Genomic DNA, 18998 nt, shown 5'->3' with positions numbered 1-18998 from the left:
CATACACAATTCTAAAAATGGAAGCTTTCCATAAGGAGAGTCTTTCCTGTGTGATGAAATACACAAGTTAACAAAACAGGATGTAGTACAGAAAGCACACGTGCATCCTTAGTTCAATTGTTATGGCAATTAGTCTTTGGGGTGAAGTTGTACTTGTTTTTCTAAAGCACATATGCTCTGTTCCTAAGTCTATGGAGCATGCAGAGACAACTGGGCACAAAAGTGAATACAACTCAGGAAATGGCACACAGTTGTATATTAAAGAACATGGTAAACTGCAAGCCTATTACATAAAGATTACTGTCTACTTGAAATGGATTACAGTCAGGGTGGCCAAACAAGTTCTAAAATATAAATTAACAGGCTTCTATGCACCTGATGGACAGATTAATCAAAAATCTAAAGAAAAAGGCTGAAGACCATCTCATTTGATACTACACTTCCTGAGTGGGTAAGAGTAATTCTGGAGTTCTGAGATTCAGAAACAAGCAAGTAAGCCCTCCTCTTCCCTCTGCTCCACCCTGCACAAAGACAGACACAGAAAGGAAACATTAGTTTTATAATGTCAATGTTTATTTACATGAGGGAAGGTTTACATGTTGGAAAGATGTTTCAACAGGAACCCAACAGTTAGTGCTTTTGCCAGTCTTCAAAAAAGGGACAACTTCAAGATTTGATGATGCAGCTTCAAAACACTTTAACAGTCACTTGGAGAAAAAGTACCAGGCATCAACTAAGAAAAAAAATCCAAACACATCAAGAATGACATTAGTTCTATACAACTATCCACACCCAAACACTTGAAAAAGTAATATTCTGCCCTTTCAGTTATCTCCCCTCCCATAACAATACTTCCGGGTAAGCTCCATCCCCAGCCCGTGTAAAGCATGGCCTCAAAACAGTATTTGTTCACTTTAACAGTTTGGCTGAACAATCCTGCAACAAGTTAGAACACTGATGTGACCATCCCTGGAAAACATCAAAGATCAGGCAGATCAGTTCCCTGTCAGAGGTCTGAGATGTAATACTTCAGTAAATAAATGCTATTTATTGGCATGCCATATAAGGGCAAATGGAGTGCAACTTGCTTTCCCATGACATGGATTACACAGATGTTACTCTGCAAACAATCTGGAACTTGACTCATGACTAAGTTTCTCTTAGTGTTTCTGTCACTCCCTCCATCTCAAAAAGCACGTATATCTTCTCTAGTGTTCCTGCCAGTAGAAAAATCTTATTTTAGAAGTAGTTAACAAAAATGAAAATGTAGGATACATTCTTCTTGAAGAAAACCACGTTCTGTTCACATGAAAAAAAGTCGTAACAGTGAAAAGAGAATTCCGTCTTTAGAACTTACACTTGAAAAGTATAGTTATGTCAATTTTAGGAAAAGGAGCTGTTTATTTGATTAGTTAGCTACTGTAAGGAAAGACAAAAACTTATGGCAAAGCAACATTTCTCCTTGAAAAAAGGATAAATGTCACGCATTTACCTTCCATGATCAGTGACAGAAAAATTTAGTCTTCTCATCTTTTTATATGGTCTATGCTTTTGCTCCTACTCAAAAATAATCTTCTTCCACCAACCATCTATGAATTTCTATTCATGTTCTACTTAACAGGGGACAGGCACTACAGTCTGACAGGATGCAACTTATCATTCTCGTGCACAAAATACCTTTTTACGACAGTTTTTATGTCAACTTTTAAAGCAAATGATTAGAAAATCTGTATTGCATTTGGGGAAAAATACCTTCTGGGGAAACAGAATCTCCATTCACATGCACTGGTGCCTAAAGAAAGAAAAAAAAAAAAGAAAACCAATAGAAATAACATATCAGTATTCAGTTTCACAGAGAGCACCCAAACTCAAAGCTGTTTTACTGCTGAAGTCAAGAGATACTAAGAAAAAAACAGAACTTTCTGTTGCCCCTCAGGACAATATCCTACCTTACAGTTTCCCCTGCCAGCTACTGTGCAAATTTCTTTGTTGCTCATAAATGACAAAACAATCACACTAATTATGAGTGATAGATTAACACCTTACCTAACGTAAAAGGGATTTTCCTACTGTATTGTCTTTGAGGAAACAGGATCTGCTGTTTGCATACTAAAGAGTAAAAATGCCTTTACATTACTATACGTTTCAGTATAAGGCATGCGAATATATATATACACACACACAATTTACATTAGATATAGGCATTTTTAAATCAGTGTGGAATCATACTCTCTTACATTTTGACAGAGTAGGATTCAGTTCTGTAGAAAGTGACAGAAATTGAAATTGTTTTAAAATGTAGGTCTGACACTTCAAAGCTGGATACACCATTATTCAATTCCAGTATTACACAGTATGTCTTAAAGGACATGCTGTAACTTAAAGGACAAAAATTAAAGCCAGTTTTAACACCAGCTGGAAGCAACCTGCCTCATGATGAGGATGCTGGTTTACTGCATAGCAACAATCCTCCACTGCCCTTCCGACAACATTTCCAACTGACATAACCAATGAAAAAGAAACGGAGATCATCTTGGCACAAGGAACCCTGCAACGCTCACCCACATGCACAAATTAAGTGCAAAAATCAGGTGGATGTGGACTTTGTTATGAGACAAGCCCACACCAACTATGCTTACCCAGCAGATAAACCCAGGAATAAACCACTTGGGTAACCCATGAAGAAAAGAAACAGCCTCAAAGGCAGGGTTTACAGCTGTTTGAAGCTTCAGGAGAACACAACTGCACAGTGACCACATGAATGAAAACTTTGCAGTACCCTGCAGGCAGCCAGGCTGAGCCAGAAGCTGCACAGCCTGGCTTAGCACAGCGCAGCACTCAGAGCTGCATTGGTGTGGAATTCCCTTGCCAGCCTCCCTGTGTCCAAGCAGGCATGGGGCTCAATCCACTCAAGAGCCAGTTGAAGCCTAGAAGGAAGGGGAAAACAGTATTCTTCTTCCCCAATTTACCCAGGATAACTACCTACACAGGGGGGTTATGTGACTGGTGTGAAAGGATGTGCCAGCACGACAAACATTAACACAGGTCTTCCAGGCTTTATCACCACAGCATCCCCTCTCTTTTCAGCAAAACCAAAGCTTTATCACGTAAGACAGGGAGAACCAGTGGTCACTGCATATAAGTAGATACCTGCCATTGCTGGGGTAACTGCTCCGAAAGTTTGAGATAAGGACTCAGCACCTTTCCACCAGGACCAGATCAAAACCTCATCCCACTGAAGCAGGAGTCTCTTCACTATGCAACCCTTTCATCTCGAACACTAGTTAAAAACCAACCAAATACATAAAATATATAAAAACAACCCCCAAAAACCAACCAAACAAAACCAACCAAAACAAACTCCAGGTTAAAACCCCATCAATCTTTCGTTTCACAACTGGCCATTGAAGAGAAAATTTTGCCTCTGCTAGCCTCAAATGGAAATGTCCTCACAGAAAACATGTAGGGAGAAAGGCAGTTAACTGACTTCCCTGCTTAGATCTGAATTATTGGATACACATTTGTAAATACACAGATACAAATTCTGTTGGGCTTTTCTTTGAAATAGCAGGAAAAGCCAAGTATTTTCCCTTGTAAGAAACTGTTCTGCATTTTATCAAAAGAAAAGTCATCTAGAAGAGCTTTCCTAGTTCACTTTCCAGTCTTTCCAGTATTGTAAGGGAAGAATTATGTGGTAAGTCTGAGAAACACTGCTCTACTAACTATATATAGATTGTCCTGGAGATTTTCCAACTTGCAAAGTCCTCAGCAGCTTCTTCACAGAGCAAGTGAGCAAGCAGTTCTTAGGATGAATGTTAAACAAAGGTTTGGCTCTCCTGGACAGTTTTACAGATGGCAACACTTAAAAGCCTGAAAGAAACAGTACATCTTAGCACTAACACATTGAGCTACAAAGCTCTATTCCTCCTGGGTTTAGTTCTCAACATATACTAACACTGGAGCCAAGAAAGAGATGAAACAGTTTTCAGATGCTATAGAACACTAGAAATTTTCCCCACCTAGTGTTAAAACTCAACTAGGTTTGTAGTTGCAGGGGGCTGATGTAATTCTGGCTGGTTCAGATAGTCAGTACATAGATTATGTTCTATTTCTTTGGGACTGACTGGACATGGCGACTTGACCAGCTAATCATTCCTAGTTTGTCACCAATACAGATGACAGTACACATGCCCACCATCTAGGAATTAACTCGGGAGTGGAAATTCCTCAACACAGCCAAGCCATTCTAATCCACACCTGCAAAATAATGAAAGGTCAAATAACAGAACAATAAATCCTACTGAAATCAACAGGACTTTCTTGGGAACTACCCAATCAAAATCTGTATGAAATTCTGATTAGTGCACAATTTGGTAAGCATTTGGTAAGGATCTGATTGGTTTCCATTTGGCTCTTACTGGTAGTTCCTTTGCTCACCATAAAAATTATTTCATAACAATACTGAGTGTTGACTTCTGGATTTTGGTGGGATTTTTGCTGGTTTGGTTTGTTGGGGTTTTTTGAAAACTCAAGATACCCGATCTATGGCAATTATCACCCACTTAAAAATTCCATAACTGGAGTCTGACCCAGAACACCAAATTGTGGGGAACCACCTCTCACTGCATAAGTAGCTCAGAAATTCTGTTGTAGCTGAAATATGTTTCTTGCGGTACTTGCACACAAAATCTCTACCTCAGCCTCTACTCTTCTGGTTTTATCCATAAGTTAATAGATGGACATAAATCAGAAGACAATGTATCTGAGTTTAGTTTAGAAACACAGAACACATAAACAAAACAAAACAAACTCCAAACAGACACAGGCAGCTTTCATTTAAAATTACCACAGCCATTAAAATTCTATGGCCAACACTCACGTACTTTCACTTCAGTTTGAAAGACATGAATGCCTGACAACCAAAGTCAGCAGTGTAGTGTACCAGACAAAAAGATACCTGCCTTAAATATAAGCATAGAGGTTGACTTGCACATTTAGAGCTTGACTGTCCACCATTCATATTTCAAGAACATTTTACTTTTTTTAGTTACTGTAGATTGGAAATCGCATGCAGTATGAACAGTATTTAGAAGAATAATGCATCTTTTCCCTGTCTGAAAAGTACCAAGAGACAGTACCCTACAAAGGCAGTGTTAAAATACTTAGACTGAACTGAAACAGAATGAGAGTAATGAATACATGATGACAACTTCACAAAAAGAGTTACCACTTAAAAGAAAACCATGTGAGGCACAAAAAAGCCAGGAAGCAGTAATATTGTTATTAAAGTGTGCACGATAAAATAGACATTGAAATCTGATATAAGGTACCTATTTTATTAACTGTTTTTACTAACCTTTCTCCCAAATTGCAGGAAAAAATCTGGTTTGTTATTAAGAGACAAAACAGATACTGCTGGTCTAAACAGATAATTATTTACCCTACATGCTTCAAAGTACAAACAGCACATAACACAAAAGGAAATATTTCTTTGCAGTTTTGTCACCATCCAAATACGTTTGACTTTAAGTTTTAGTTGCATTTAAACACTCACTAAAAGTTATTGTAAATTTCAAAATAAGGAGGAAGTATTTGCTGACACATCTAAAAACATATTTGAATTTCAAAATGGGTTTTTCTTTCATTCAAATCTTACAGTCCCATTAATCAACATTCATAAGTGCGGTCATATAGGTACTTTTGAAGAAGCACTGAAAGCAAGAGACCTAAGTAAGAAAACCAGTTAGGTTTGATACTTCTTTATGACTTAAACCAAGTTTTCTTTGAAACTGACAGTCTTGTTTGTGACAAAACACCACTCAGGACAACACATTCTTACTAGAAATGGTGTTGGAATGTTAACTTCACAGACAGTGGATGGTGTCTCCTTTGATACCTGAACTTGCATAATTACTGTGACTAGTGAAGCAAAATACTGACTGCCTAGGCAGCCATGCACGCATGTAAAATACCTGCCATGCTCACGTGGTCATGAGCACAGGCTCAGTCATGGCATATGTTTAAAAAGAAAGAAAAGTTATACTTGCGGGTACTTTTCTCCATGTAATTTCTGGTAGCCTTGCTTAATTTCTGGCATCCAAACTAGCATATTTTAAAATGAAAGAAATTCTCCTGCAGTAGTATTTGCACATGAAAGCATCAGACCTGCAGGATATTTTTCTTGCCTGAACAGGAAACCTGCATGTTTTAATTTTATGCTAATTCTCACAATATGACAAGCATTCTCTAAGAAACATTCAAAAAACCATCCCTCTCTCTTACAGCAATGTATTTAATTATGCAAGTAGACAAACAAAGGATCCCTTTAGTGATTAGGGACTACAGTCAGCTAGTCAATGAGTTTTAACACTGGGTGGTAACTCATGGCAACAGGGGAGACAGAGAAGACAGCCGGCGAGATACAAATAGAAGTCCGTCTTGCTATTCAGGATCATAAGAAACAGCACTACAGAAAGGAAAAAAAAAAGAAAAAAGAAAACCCAAAGGAAAAAAAACCAACAACAAAACAAAAAAACCCCACCAGAACAGTAACAAACCTGCTAGAAAGCAACAACTGGACCACTGTAATGAATGGTTTATATTATAAGACTTATATTTCCCCCACAAGCTTTGTGCTCTTTTACTTTATGCCTTAGATTTTTGTTTAAGGACCATTTCAGTTGAGCTACATGATTTCAGTTTCGAAGCTCTGAATCTTCTTTTCCTATTCATTACTTTTTTAAAAAGGGCGGGACAAAAAAGTAAGTATTCTTACCGACTGCACAATTGATCGGGCATCCTCCTCACTGCAACAAAATGGGCTGTCCCTCACCAAAACATTTGTGCTGAAAAATAGAATTAAAAACATGTTCTGTCAATCACTGGAAGAGACACACACACAGTTAAGTACCTGTGGGAAAAAAACAGGGTCACACAGAGCTCGGGAATGTGTACTTGCAAGAATGGTGTATCTGCAAAAACACAAAGTAACCAATGATGCTTGAAGGGAAGGGGGTGTGGAGGAGCTGGTTTTTGTTTCTATGGGTTTGAGGGACTTCCTTAATATATTATCATTAATATAATTCTATATTAATGCAAGCAGTGATTGCACTCAGTGCTTCTGGCAGCTAACTTAGGTAAATTTCAGAAGACTACAGTTAAGAAACTAACCTCCCCCAAAAAAGTTACCAGAGATAAACTAGCACTTCCTGATGTAGTTGAAGACCTATCATGGATGGCTAGCACAGATGGTGCAAATATCCCCCTGTCTCTTGTGCCTTGCAGGACGGCCAGAATCTTGTTGCAGATGCTGTGGTTTGTAGTAACCTGCCTGCAATATCTAACAAGAAGGAAAAACCAGGTCAAAATTCTGCTCCTACATATGGCAGCAGATACCTGTGCTGCTTCCAGAGAGCAAACAAACTCTGGGACCAAGTATTTTGCAGAAATGTTTCCCCCATTAATATATATTCTGTCATACCAAAAGTGAGTTTGGTCACAAGTTTTTAAGGTCCTAAAGAGTAAACAGCAAGAAGTTCAACTCCTCACAGGAATGGTGCAATATTAGTTATTTTTAACTGCACCACCGTGAAGCTCAAAGTGCCTCTGAAATGATCAAGACTGACATCTGATTATTATCATACAGTATTATTGCCATGCTAAAGTAGAATGACCAACCTGTCCAACTGGTGAGGTGTTCAATCAGCTCCAAGAAAGAAAGCCACCTTCTCCCAATAAAGTAGAAGATGACAGTGACCCTCTCAGCACAGCTTCCCCCACAGCCATTTCCCTCCAGTATAGCTAATGGCAACTTACAGCCCTTGGAAAGCACCAGGCAAGGACACCTGCCTGCTCTTCAGGGCCTCTGGTGCCAGAACTGCCAAAGCAAACCAGTCCATAGAGCTCAGTAAAGTCCATTTTAATTTGGATCAGGCCAAAGGCTAGTGAAGAACACTAATTTGATCCTCTCATTCCAGAGAACAACTGAAAAATATGGAATGATAAGCTGCAAAAGAATTCTGCAACACAGCAATGCAGCACTGAAGCATGGAATAAACAGTGACAAGAGGATCTGCATCGGATACCAAGATTTTCCCAAAATGATCCTGAATGAACACTGTGGGTCCATTTATCAGAAGCTGAAGTAATCTGTATTACTTTATCAGCCTATTTTTGTAATCATTTACCAGTAAATCACTGTCATACAAGGTGCAATTAGCCAATTGCAGTCTATTATCAATTAAAACCATGAATATTCCTGTCACCTCAAAGTTACAAAAAAAACACCTAAGCAGTTAATGCACATGTGCCATATACTGACCACCACCAGCACTAGCACAATAGAGTAAAAGACTGGATACTTACCATTTAACATTACCTCCATCAGCTTTTTTATGAAGCAAAGCTTTCCAGTATTCATGGGTGGATTTGATAATTTCAACAGCAAAATCCTAGTTTGCATCAAGGAAAAGTTTCATGAATTAAAAAGTAATTATACAGAAAAAAAGCCATAGAAGTAGTTTATTAGAATGTTTCATGTGTCATTTTAAGGAGCCTCCTTCGAGGCCTCACCAGATTTCTGGAAAATGTAACACCCTTTCTATGAGAAGAAACAAACTCCACTATCTGTCAAAGACACTGGTAACACATTCAGGACTTTCCCCTCAAACTGCAGCCAGAAACCATGAAGGCTGCATATAAAAATAACCCCAAGAAATCAGTACTAGATGCTACGCAGACACCTACAGTTGGAGAAAACTGTACCAAGTCCTAAACGGGACAAAGTGTGTGAACTATGACTCCTTGTTATACAAGGGTCATCAGGGTCAGAGTTTAGGTTTCCCCTCTCTCTAGTGGCAAAATTTGCATTTACTTCATTAATTGCCCAATCATACACTTAAGTATTCAGACCAACGTAACATGTCAGCTGCCTGGCAGTTTGTGTTCGTTTAAAACAAAAATAATACTGGGAAGGGAGTGGCGATGAAAAAGCCTTCAAAAAACACAGTAAAATAAGCCCTTGGTGTCCAGATGATATCTAGACTGGCTTGCAAAAAGCTGCCAAGAGAACATTCACATTTCCTAACAAGGAGTGAATTGGCAAAATGCCACTGGAACATTGTGAACTTCACCAGAGCTGCTGGAGCACAGCCACAGCTGCCTCACCACATCCTGGGTGTCTAGAAATGCTTGAGAATCATTGAAGTGCTCCAAACTAGCTATCTCAGAGGGCATTTAGTGCTTCAAACCTGAACTCCAATGGCCTGACAGGGATATACCCATTAAACTGTCACTACAGAGCAACACACTGCTTTACAGAGCAGGAAAAGCTCTAAGAGCAGTTCCTGGGAGAACAGGGGAGAGATCAAGTTATCAAGCCTTACAACTCTACATTTGATTGATATAAAAGAGAGGTTTAGTGCAGAGGGGAGTTCAGGATATCTCTTTAACCAGACAAAACAGGTAAAGTTGCCTGTGCTGGTTAGAAGGCATGTTATAACTTTGATAGCATACTGCAAGGCCAAACTAGCTGACACATGGACACCATTCACTGGGAACCTGTGATTCTTTGCCAAAAATAGCCTACAGAGAGTGTGCAATACACAGTTTTCAAAGCACTTCTACTCAAATCACACCCAATTTGCACTGGAAAAATCCAGGTGTTTTCTTCAGCAAGGTCTATTCCCAGGTCCTGCCTGGGTCTCTCTTGAAGGTTAACCTTCAAGACAAAACCAGTTCACATGTTTTCACATAGAATTACCAGGAAAAAGTATACCTTGAGCAAATACCAAATATGAAAAAATCTGCATCTCACTGTCTGTCTTGAACTGCACAGCCTTAAAAATGTCAGGATAAATTATCATTCAGGACTCAAAAAAATACCTGAAAAGACAATCTGTTCATTCCTCTGACAGGGAGAACAAAAATGCTGTGGGGAAAGAAAACAACCTACAAACACACAGATGTGTGTGTAAGTCTTGTCAGGATTAGAACTTCCTTTAATAACCTATGCATTTTCTCCAGATAAAATGGAAGACAGCAAACAGTATTTATTCCTAGCCTAATAAACTGTATTCAAAGATCCCTCATAAAAATTCTTTTAGTTAAACCTCCTCTTTTAGAATTCCAAAAACTCTAGGATGTATTAAAAGAGACCACATGACAGAACGATGCATCTTTAATTTTGGATTATCTTCACCTTGTTTTTAAATTCTCCATTAAAAGCGAAGTGATTTTGTGGTTTACCATCGGGGACTTTATATGCTCGGAACCAGTCAACTGTAGCCTCGAGGTAACCTGGTTTGTGCTTCCTGACATCATCAATATCTGTAGGTTAAAAAGAAGGAAAAAAAAAAAAAAAAAAAGGACTACTAATTTTTAGTCACAGTTTTTTGTAATATTCATTGTAACATTCATTTTTTAAAGTCTCATAAAGGATCTGAAAGCAATTTGATTCCACTGAACACTTTCAAAGTCATTGGGGAACTTCACTTTATTACACTAGCTGCCCATAGTTGATACCATACGATTTCACAACCACACAAACAGGTAAACCAGTTGCCTTCTGCCCTTCGTTAATTAAGACCCAAAGGGACAATGAATAAAAGGACCATATTTGATGACAGGAGAGGAAGAAAATTCCATATTTATAGGCTTTCATCTCAGTAGGTACCTCTTGCAATAATACTTGGATTATTCAGTGAGGTAATTTTTTTCCCCAGCAACTGCAGGGACTACAAGCATTTGTTTGATAACGAAAGACTACCTAGTAAAAACAATTTCAACACATGGAATTTTAAACCAGCACCTCAAAACAAAATACAGGCTTGACTTCTCCAAGTTGTATTAAAGGCATCCCTTCCTCACATTACTTTCAAATTCAGTCCCTTATATAGAAAACAGGTATGTGCCAGGAGCACTAAACACTAACGCTACTGATAATCTCCTGATATCCGCACACTCACAGTGATAAGCCAATTCTACCTTTACCTATATTATCTTACTATGCAAAGATGGAACAGGACAAAAAAGGAGTGCAAGCCATCTGCAGGACACCCCTGGGAGGCAGAGATGAACACTGCCACAGATCACTGCCACAGTGGGTACAGAGAGATTGAACAGTCATGCAGTAATTCTGCTTGAGGGCTACATTGCTTTAGCAAAGACGCACTTCGGGATCTTAGACGCTTACTTCTGTTACCCAATGTCACCTGCTTGCCCTGTGCCACTACCATCACTCCTGTTACCTGCAATGAGTTGGTCCCATCAGCCCCTTGGTAAATTAACTCCCCAGCAGTATGTTGACAATTTTAGTTGATTTTGATACAATAAAGGATTTTGTCCTTTCCAGAAGCCAAGTACTTTTTGTAGTTGGTGTAATCCTTCTCTTTTGATCTCTGTCCCTCCTATAGTCACTTCTGATGAAAACAAGAGCTGATTTCTTATTGCTGTACTTCGCATGCAGTCTTCCAGCTGTTTAACCTCACTCTGTCCAGGCAACCTTCCATGGTGCTACTCTCTTCCAGTGTTTTGCAAGCCACTTGCTCATTCTCCCTTCCCAATTCCCTCTTGCTCTCTCTCAAAATTGCTTGGCTACTTCATTCTCTTCTCCCATAGATATGCCTGACATCTCCTGGTTAGCAGTGATTCCTGCTGAAACTCTTCTGCTATCCAGTCCTATAAAACAGATTTTCAGAATTGCTTAGTCCACAGAATGGACACATAGTCACGTGATTTCGACCTTTAGGTACCTAAATGTCTTTCAAAAATCCAGTCTGTGAACCTGAACAAAGACATTTGAATATCTTTAAAGAGAAGTGTTAAGGGAAGGGAAAAAGTCTTGCGCTATAGACCTTACAATTCTCTGTAGACCACCAAGCCAGATGACAAGTGGACTGAACTGTGAAATCAAACCTGTGTGAGAACATATGCTGAGTGTCCACAGACATCTGATAGATGCCACTCCCAAATTCCACTGGATCACACTCTACTCAAACGATAAAATATAAAGCTTTGAAGACCCCTATGTAAATTTTTGCTTCAGCACACATGTAATAGGGCTACATGTTTATGGACTCAGAGTAACACACATTTTGAACTTGGCTGCTGGCCATCTGCCTGTAGAAGATTAGGGAGTTTCATTGGCAAGATCCCAGAAAAAAGCAAGGGCACGTAAGGCTGTGATAGAGGCAGGTTTTCTAGCTGGGAAGGATGTTTAAGAGTATAAGCCTTTCACTAGGGTAGGTAGGTGAGAACAAACAAGGAATGATTTAGAAGAGGAAACAGTCCTGGTTGGAGGCAGGATGCTTCATTTGGGCACTAATAAAACTGCAGCTCCAATTCAAATCAGTTTCAGGGTTCCAAGTGTATCACCCTGTTCTTTCAAGCAAGGGAACATCCCTCCTCCATCTTGAGCCCTTAACACCTCCTCCTCTAGTAAAGTTTGAACTCACAATTTCTACTACATGATGAAGACACAGTATCTCACCAAGTCTGTAAAGCAAACCAGGCTGCGACAGCAATTTCCTTGGATCCTAGTAGTAAATGAACTCCAAATCTCCATCTCCAGACACTACTTAAATTCAAGCATACTTTCTCAGACTGCTGCTCCTTTCTTCTGGGTCCTGTTCCAGCCAACTTCTCCCCTAACTCTGCTTCTCCACTCTTCCTACTTGGTTATTTGCCTCCTATTGCCATAAAAACTGTTCATCAGAAGTTCTTTGCTGTTTGCTGACACTTGGGCCCTTCCCCATCTGTTGTTCATAGACTTTGTTTGTATTTCTCTACAGGACTCAAATATTAGAACAGGCTTTGGGGCAGGCTTTCATTACCTGGATGGGATGACCATCTTTATGGGCTTCACCTCACTGAATTAATTCATCTTTCTGCATTTCACACTCTCTCTGCTGGAAAATACCTTGTCTAAGTAAAACGACTACACATAATCAGGCTACAGCTTTTTTACATGGCCCCTAAAGTCCCGGCTGTTACATATTCTGGTTTTGAGGACTTAAGAAGGGGAACAGTGGCTGCTTTATTTCCTTGGTTCCCTGCAAGTAATTCTTCTTCATCCCCATGCTTCACTTCATTATTCTTTATTATGAAGGACAGCTACTGAGCAGCAAATGAAGCTTAAATGGTTGAAGGGAAAAAAAATAAACCAACCAAAACACCTGCATTATGATGGGAGTTGGCAGCAAGCAGCTAGAAAAAAATGCAACAGTGTAACGAAAAAAAAAAGAGAATAAAAATCAATCCTGTTGCTGTGGAGTCAGCACATGCACAAAATATAAGCTCTCGCATCACTCAACAGCTACCTCTTCAGTTCATTAAAAGGCACCATAGAAAAGCTTGAAATACAGCTAGCTTCTCCTTTTTGAAACCCAAACAGCATCTTTGGGACATCAGGGAAAGAAAGAGAAATACACACTCAGAAAACAGAAGAATAAGCCAAGAAAGGTAAAAGATCACAATAAGCAGCACAGTGATTTACTGCACTAGTATCTATAGAGATTAGCTGCATATTATGATTTTAAAAAAAGTATTTAGATGTCTTTTCTGAAGCAGACACTTTTAGGCACTTTTATCTGACCCTGACCGCTTACCTTCCCTTAGAGCTATGTACTCACACTGATGTCAAAAGGGGCTAAGCAAGTATGGGAATAGCAAGCATGTACCTGGCTTAATGTGGTTTCTCATCTGCAAGCAAGTCCTGCTCAGAGTGACAGAGCAGAAAGGTCAGGCTTCTACAGGTACATTATCAGCATGAACCCACTGGGCTCTAGGCAGCAATTTCTTTATACTGCCTACATACTACCACAGGTCCCATTTTTCTTGGAAACAAAATTAAGCACCAAGGGTTAAAAAGAGATGGGTAATCACATTAAGGGATGCAGTTTAGTCTCAATGAGGAAAATGTCTTGAGGATGGTAGAGACAACCGCTGCTAGGTCTCTGTGAAGGGAGTGCGCCAATGCAAATGTGGATCCCAATCCTATCTGGCTTTCCAAAAGAGAGCAACAAAAGCATTTGTACAAAACTACCATTTTTAGTACAACAGATGCTGCTTCTTGCAAGCAAAGCTAAAACAACATGCTTGCAGCAAGCTTTCTAAACAAGGTCTGTGGGAAGAGAGGACATATGTTTTTAATAACATCTTATAAACATTTACAGGAAGCAGCAGCTATATTCCATATAAAGGCATTTGGTGTGTTTTGTGCAGCATGGTGTGAGGGAGTAGGACAGGAGTCTCAGTACAGATAATTAATTTCTCTATATCGAATGCTTACACAAATCCACAACAAAGGCTTTTCAGGGCCTCTGCTGCTTCTCTGCATATAAATACACTCACATGCGAGGGTCTGTAACAATATATGGTACAAAGTACGCAATATGCTTTGGTTTTGCCATTTAGGGTTTGATCACTTAACAAATAAAGGCCAATCTTGAGTTGCACATCAGAAAAGAAGCGTGGCAACACAGCACAGTTAACTATATCAGTACCAGCAAACAGTAGTGCAACAAAGCCAGCAGATACCACCAACTGCTGTTGAATATATCCAGGCATCTTTTCAGTCTGCAACAGCAAAAAATTACTGCTAAGTTTCCAGGCCAGTAAATCGCCTCCATCCAGCATACATGATTTGTCCAATGTGCTCAAGGAAGGTAAAGATGACCTTTTGAGAGTCACTTTTCTTAAGCTGCTTCAAACACTTCCCACTTCAACTGCCAGCGATTTTCAAAACGTCTTGTCCAACATGAAGATGACCAAATTACAGCACGAAAATATCGCTCACCCTTTCTGAGCCCAACCTTGTAAAGCACATCAGGTATTTATGGGCCTCTTCAGTCAACTGCTAAGGGAAGTCTCATGGGAAAGTGTACTAGGCGGTAAAGGGGCTCAAGATAGTTGGTTAGCATTCAAGGACCGCTTCTTCCAAGCTCAGGATCGGAGCGTCCCAATGAGTAGGAAATCAAGTAAGGGATCTAGGAGACCGGCGTGGTTAAACAAGGAGCTGCTGGGCAAACTCAAGTGGAAAAGGAGAATCTATGGATTATGTAAGGAGGGGCTGGCCGCTTGGGAGGAATATAGGACAGTTGTTAGAGGATGTAGGGAGGCAATTAGGACAGCTAAGGCCTCCTTGGAACTCAATCTTGCTAGTCGGGTTAAAGACAATAGAAAGGGCTTCTTCAAATACATAGCAAATAAAACTAACACAAGAGGCAATATAGGCCCACTGCTGAACGAAGTGGGTGCCCTGGAGACAGCAGATATAAAGTGGGCAGAGGTGCTGAATGCCTTCCTTGCCTCTGTCTTTACTCCTGCAGACTCTCCCCGAGGGCCCCGGATTTCTATAGCCCCAGAAGGAGTCAGGACAAAGGAGGAGTTTGCTTTGGTAGATGAGGATTGGGTTAGGGATCAGCTATGCAATCTGGACATCTGTAAATCGATGGGTCCGGATGGAATGCACCCACGGGTGCTGAGGGAGCTGGCGGAGGTCATTGCTAGGCCACTCTCCATCATCTTTGGTAAGTCGTGGGAAACGGGCGAGGTGCCCGAGGATTGGCGGATGGCAAAGGTCACACCAATCTATAAGAAGGGCAAGAAGGAGGATCCGGGTAATTATAGACCGGTCAGCCTTACCTCCATCCCTGGAAAGATGATGGAACAACTTATTCTTGACTCCATCACTAGGCATATCAAGGATGAGGGGGTCATTAAGAACAGCCAACATGGTTTTATGAGGGGGAAGTCATGTATGACCAACCTTATAGCCTTCTATGAGGAAGTGACTAGGTGGAGGGATGATGGTAGAGCGGTAGATGTAGTTTTTCTTGATTTCAGTAAGGCATTTAATACTGTCTCCCACAGCATCCTCATAGATAAGCTAAGGAAGTGTGGGCTTGACGATCAAGTAGTGAGGTGGATCGAGAACTGGTTGAAAGGAAGAAGGCAGAGAGTTGTGGTCAATGGCGCAGAATCTAGCTGGAGGTCTGTGACTAGTGGAGTCCCTCAGGGGTCGATGCTGGGACCGGTGCTGTTTAATATTTTCATCAATGACCTGGATGAGGGAACTGAGTGCACCCTCAGCAAGTTCGCTGATGACACAAAACTGGGAGGAGTGGCTGACACACCAGAGGACTGTGCTGCCATTCAGCGAGACCTGGACAGGCTGGAGAGTTGGGCGGGGAGAAACTTGATGAAATTTAACAAGGGCAAGTGTAGAGTCTTGCATCTGGGGAAGAACAACCCCATGTACCAGTACAGGTTGGGGGGTGACCTGCTGGAAAGTAGCGAAGGGGAAAGGGACCTGGGGGTCCTGGTGGATAGGAGGATGACCATGAGCCAGCAATGTGCTCTTGCGGCCAAGAAGGCAAATGGCATCTTAGGGTGCATTAGAAAGGGTGTGGTTAGTAGGTCAAGAGAGTTTCTCCTCCCCCTCTACTCAGCCTTGGTGAGGCCGCATCTGGAATATTGCGTCCAGTTCTGGGCCCCTCTGTTCAAGAAGGACAGGGAATTGCTTGAAGGAGTCCAGCGCAGAGCCACAAAGATGATTAAGGGAGTGGAACATCTCCCTTATGAGGAGAGGCTGAGGGAGCTGGGTCTCTTTAGCTTGCAAAAGAGGAGACTGAGGGGTGACCTCATCAATGTTTACAAATATGTAAAGGGTGGGTGTCAGGATGATGGAGCTAGGCTTTTTTCAGTGATATCCAGTGATAGGACAAGGGGCAATGGGTGTAAACTGGAGCATAGAAGTTCCACGTTAACATCAGGAAGAACTTCTTTACTGTAAGAGTGACAGAGCACTGGAACAGGTTGCCCAGGGGGGTTGTGGAGTCTCCTACACTGGAGATATTCAAGGCCCGCCTGGACAAGTTCCTGTGTGATGTACTGTAGGTTACCCTGCTCTTGTGGGGGGGTTGGACTAGATGATCTTTTGAGGTCCCTTCCAACCCTTGGGATTCTGTGATTCTGTGAATTCCAATATATTAAATTCAATCCCAATTATGAGATAAGCAGACAAGCAGCCTTTCTACTCGAAGAATTTGCTGCTTCTTCTGGCCAGGATTTTACAAAAAACAAACAAAAAGCAACAACAACAAAAGCAGCCAGGCCTATTATACCATCAAGATTTAATGTTTCAGTGTGCAGGGAGATTTTAGGCCCTTTCCCAGACTTGCTTGATCTGGAGTTGCTTTGCTGGTCTGCTAATGGCCATCTGCCTTACAACTGCCTGAGCAGAAAGACAACAGTGGTTTTCAGGTAACCACAAAGACAGATTTTACTGAAACAGACAAATTTCAAGGTGTCCAGTTTTAGTCTAAAAGAAACTTTCGCATACAGATACATGCATCTGATGTATAGCTTGTGTTTGGAATGAGACTGTCCCCATATCCACCAGTATAAGTGCTGTAATTTCAAACAAACTACCTTCCAAAGTCAGTCCAAAAAGACACTAAGTCCCCACTATTCCCACTGATGAGACAGTTCCTGCTTGAATAGGTGCAAAGGATGGCTTATCATTCCTGGGACTGTCGCTATAAATTAGTTTCTCATTTCTCTGTGTGAAAGAAAGAGTTCTAGGCAGGGTTCCCAATTTAAAACAGTATTTATCAATAAATGCCTGCAGGACATAGTACAGTGGAGTGCTATGAATAAACAATGAGAACTGCTCAGAAGTTGGAACTGTTCAGTTTTAAGTTCTGTGAAGTCTCAGAAAAATCAATTGCACTTACGAGAACAATCACAATCCCAGAAGGAGAATATACAGAGTACCTGGGGTGTGCTTAAAGCAGCAAGAGGAGTTAACACACTGCGTGGGCTCAGGATGGGATTTGCAAGTAATCACCACTCTGGTGTCTTGAAATTATCTTTTCCAAATGTTCACTGGGGACTGTGCACATACTGAGCTGAAAGCAAATGTGATGATTCTTAGTCCAATTCGAAATGTTTAACAAATGACACAAAACAACTGGACAGACTTCGAAGGCAACACTTAGCCTCATCTCTTACTAGGAGGCCACCACTATAACACAGCAGCATGTCAATTATTGAGGGAGATACTGGTTTTATCTTTAGCTGCAATCCCCTTATGCTGAAATAATTAACATCCTTGGGAAGGGGAAAAACAAGTATAAAAGGACATATTGTACTGCCTACTCCAACAGATTTGTTTGTTTTCAGACTGAAGAAAGATTGCTGCTAAGCACTGAAAGCTAGTCATGTTTTGTGAAAACAGATGGGGGCTTTCCCCCACCACCACCTTTTTCTTTCCTTTTGTAAGTCCTGGACTGCAACCCTGATCCCCAGAGGGAAAGCATATTAAACTGGATAAATATTTCTGCACTTCTCTGAACTTCAGGACAGTTCTCTTCTTGAAGGTTTGCACCTAATCACTGCTAAGAAAGGATACACACAGGAGCTACAAGGCAATAGTCTGCCCATTCCCCACCCCCCTCCTTTTGTTTTTTCTTTAAACAAAACTGAAACTCTTACTTCCATCTCAAACAAACTGAAGCTGTAACAGAGCTGACAGAAATCAGTCATTACCTGAAAAAACAAAACAGAGACTTCTAAATAGATCTACTTAACCCAGCGGTATAACCTGTCCCAGTCTTGTCTTACTTAGTGGACTCCATTCAAAGTCTCTCACCTGCTTTTCTGATTAAACTCTCACAGAAATTGTTAAGGACAAAAGGTAAAGAGCTAAACAGAATAGCGTATAGAAATAAAGTGCTAAATTACTTGTCTTTTAACTACTGACACATACCATTTCACTGCACATTACAGAGATTACCGAGACCAACATTAACAGCAAACTATTACTATTTCCTTAAGCTGAATTTATTAATCTGTCAAAGTAGTTAGTCATAAACACTATTTAGTAATTCATCTGCCCAATGATTTTAATCTGCATCAACCCCAGTTTCCTTTTCCTCATTTCCTCTTCTCCCTTTCTTTCCCCACAAGCCAAGTATTCTTCATGTGAAAGCAACTTG

The 18998-nt window shown here is 40.6% G+C and overlaps 1 protein-coding gene across 1 annotated transcript in view; it reads right to left on the bottom strand.

Moving 5' to 3' along the window:
- Positions 1-551: 551 nt before the first annotated feature.
- The window catches only part of PPA2 (inorganic pyrophosphatase 2), a 38746-nt gene continuing 20299 nt past the window's right edge, over positions 552-18998 (bottom strand). The window contains exons 8-12 of the mRNA XM_065690862.1: positions 10199-10326; positions 8365-8450; positions 6776-6845; positions 1753-1792; positions 552-733 (exon numbers count right to left, since the gene is read on the bottom strand). Of these exons, the coding sequence (XP_065546934.1) occupies positions 705-733; positions 1753-1792; positions 6776-6845; positions 8365-8450; positions 10199-10326 (353 nt within the window). The 3' untranslated portion in view covers positions 552-704. The remainder of the gene's footprint in view (positions 734-1752; positions 1793-6775; positions 6846-8364; positions 8451-10198; positions 10327-18998) is intronic.

This window comes from Lathamus discolor, chromosome 1 (genome assembly GCF_037157495.1).
Source record: "Lathamus discolor isolate bLatDis1 chromosome 1, bLatDis1.hap1, whole genome shotgun sequence".
Taxonomy (NCBI): Eukaryota; Metazoa; Chordata; class Aves; order Psittaciformes; family Psittacidae; genus Lathamus; species Lathamus discolor.
This window is presented reverse-complemented; position numbering and strand designations above follow the sequence as displayed.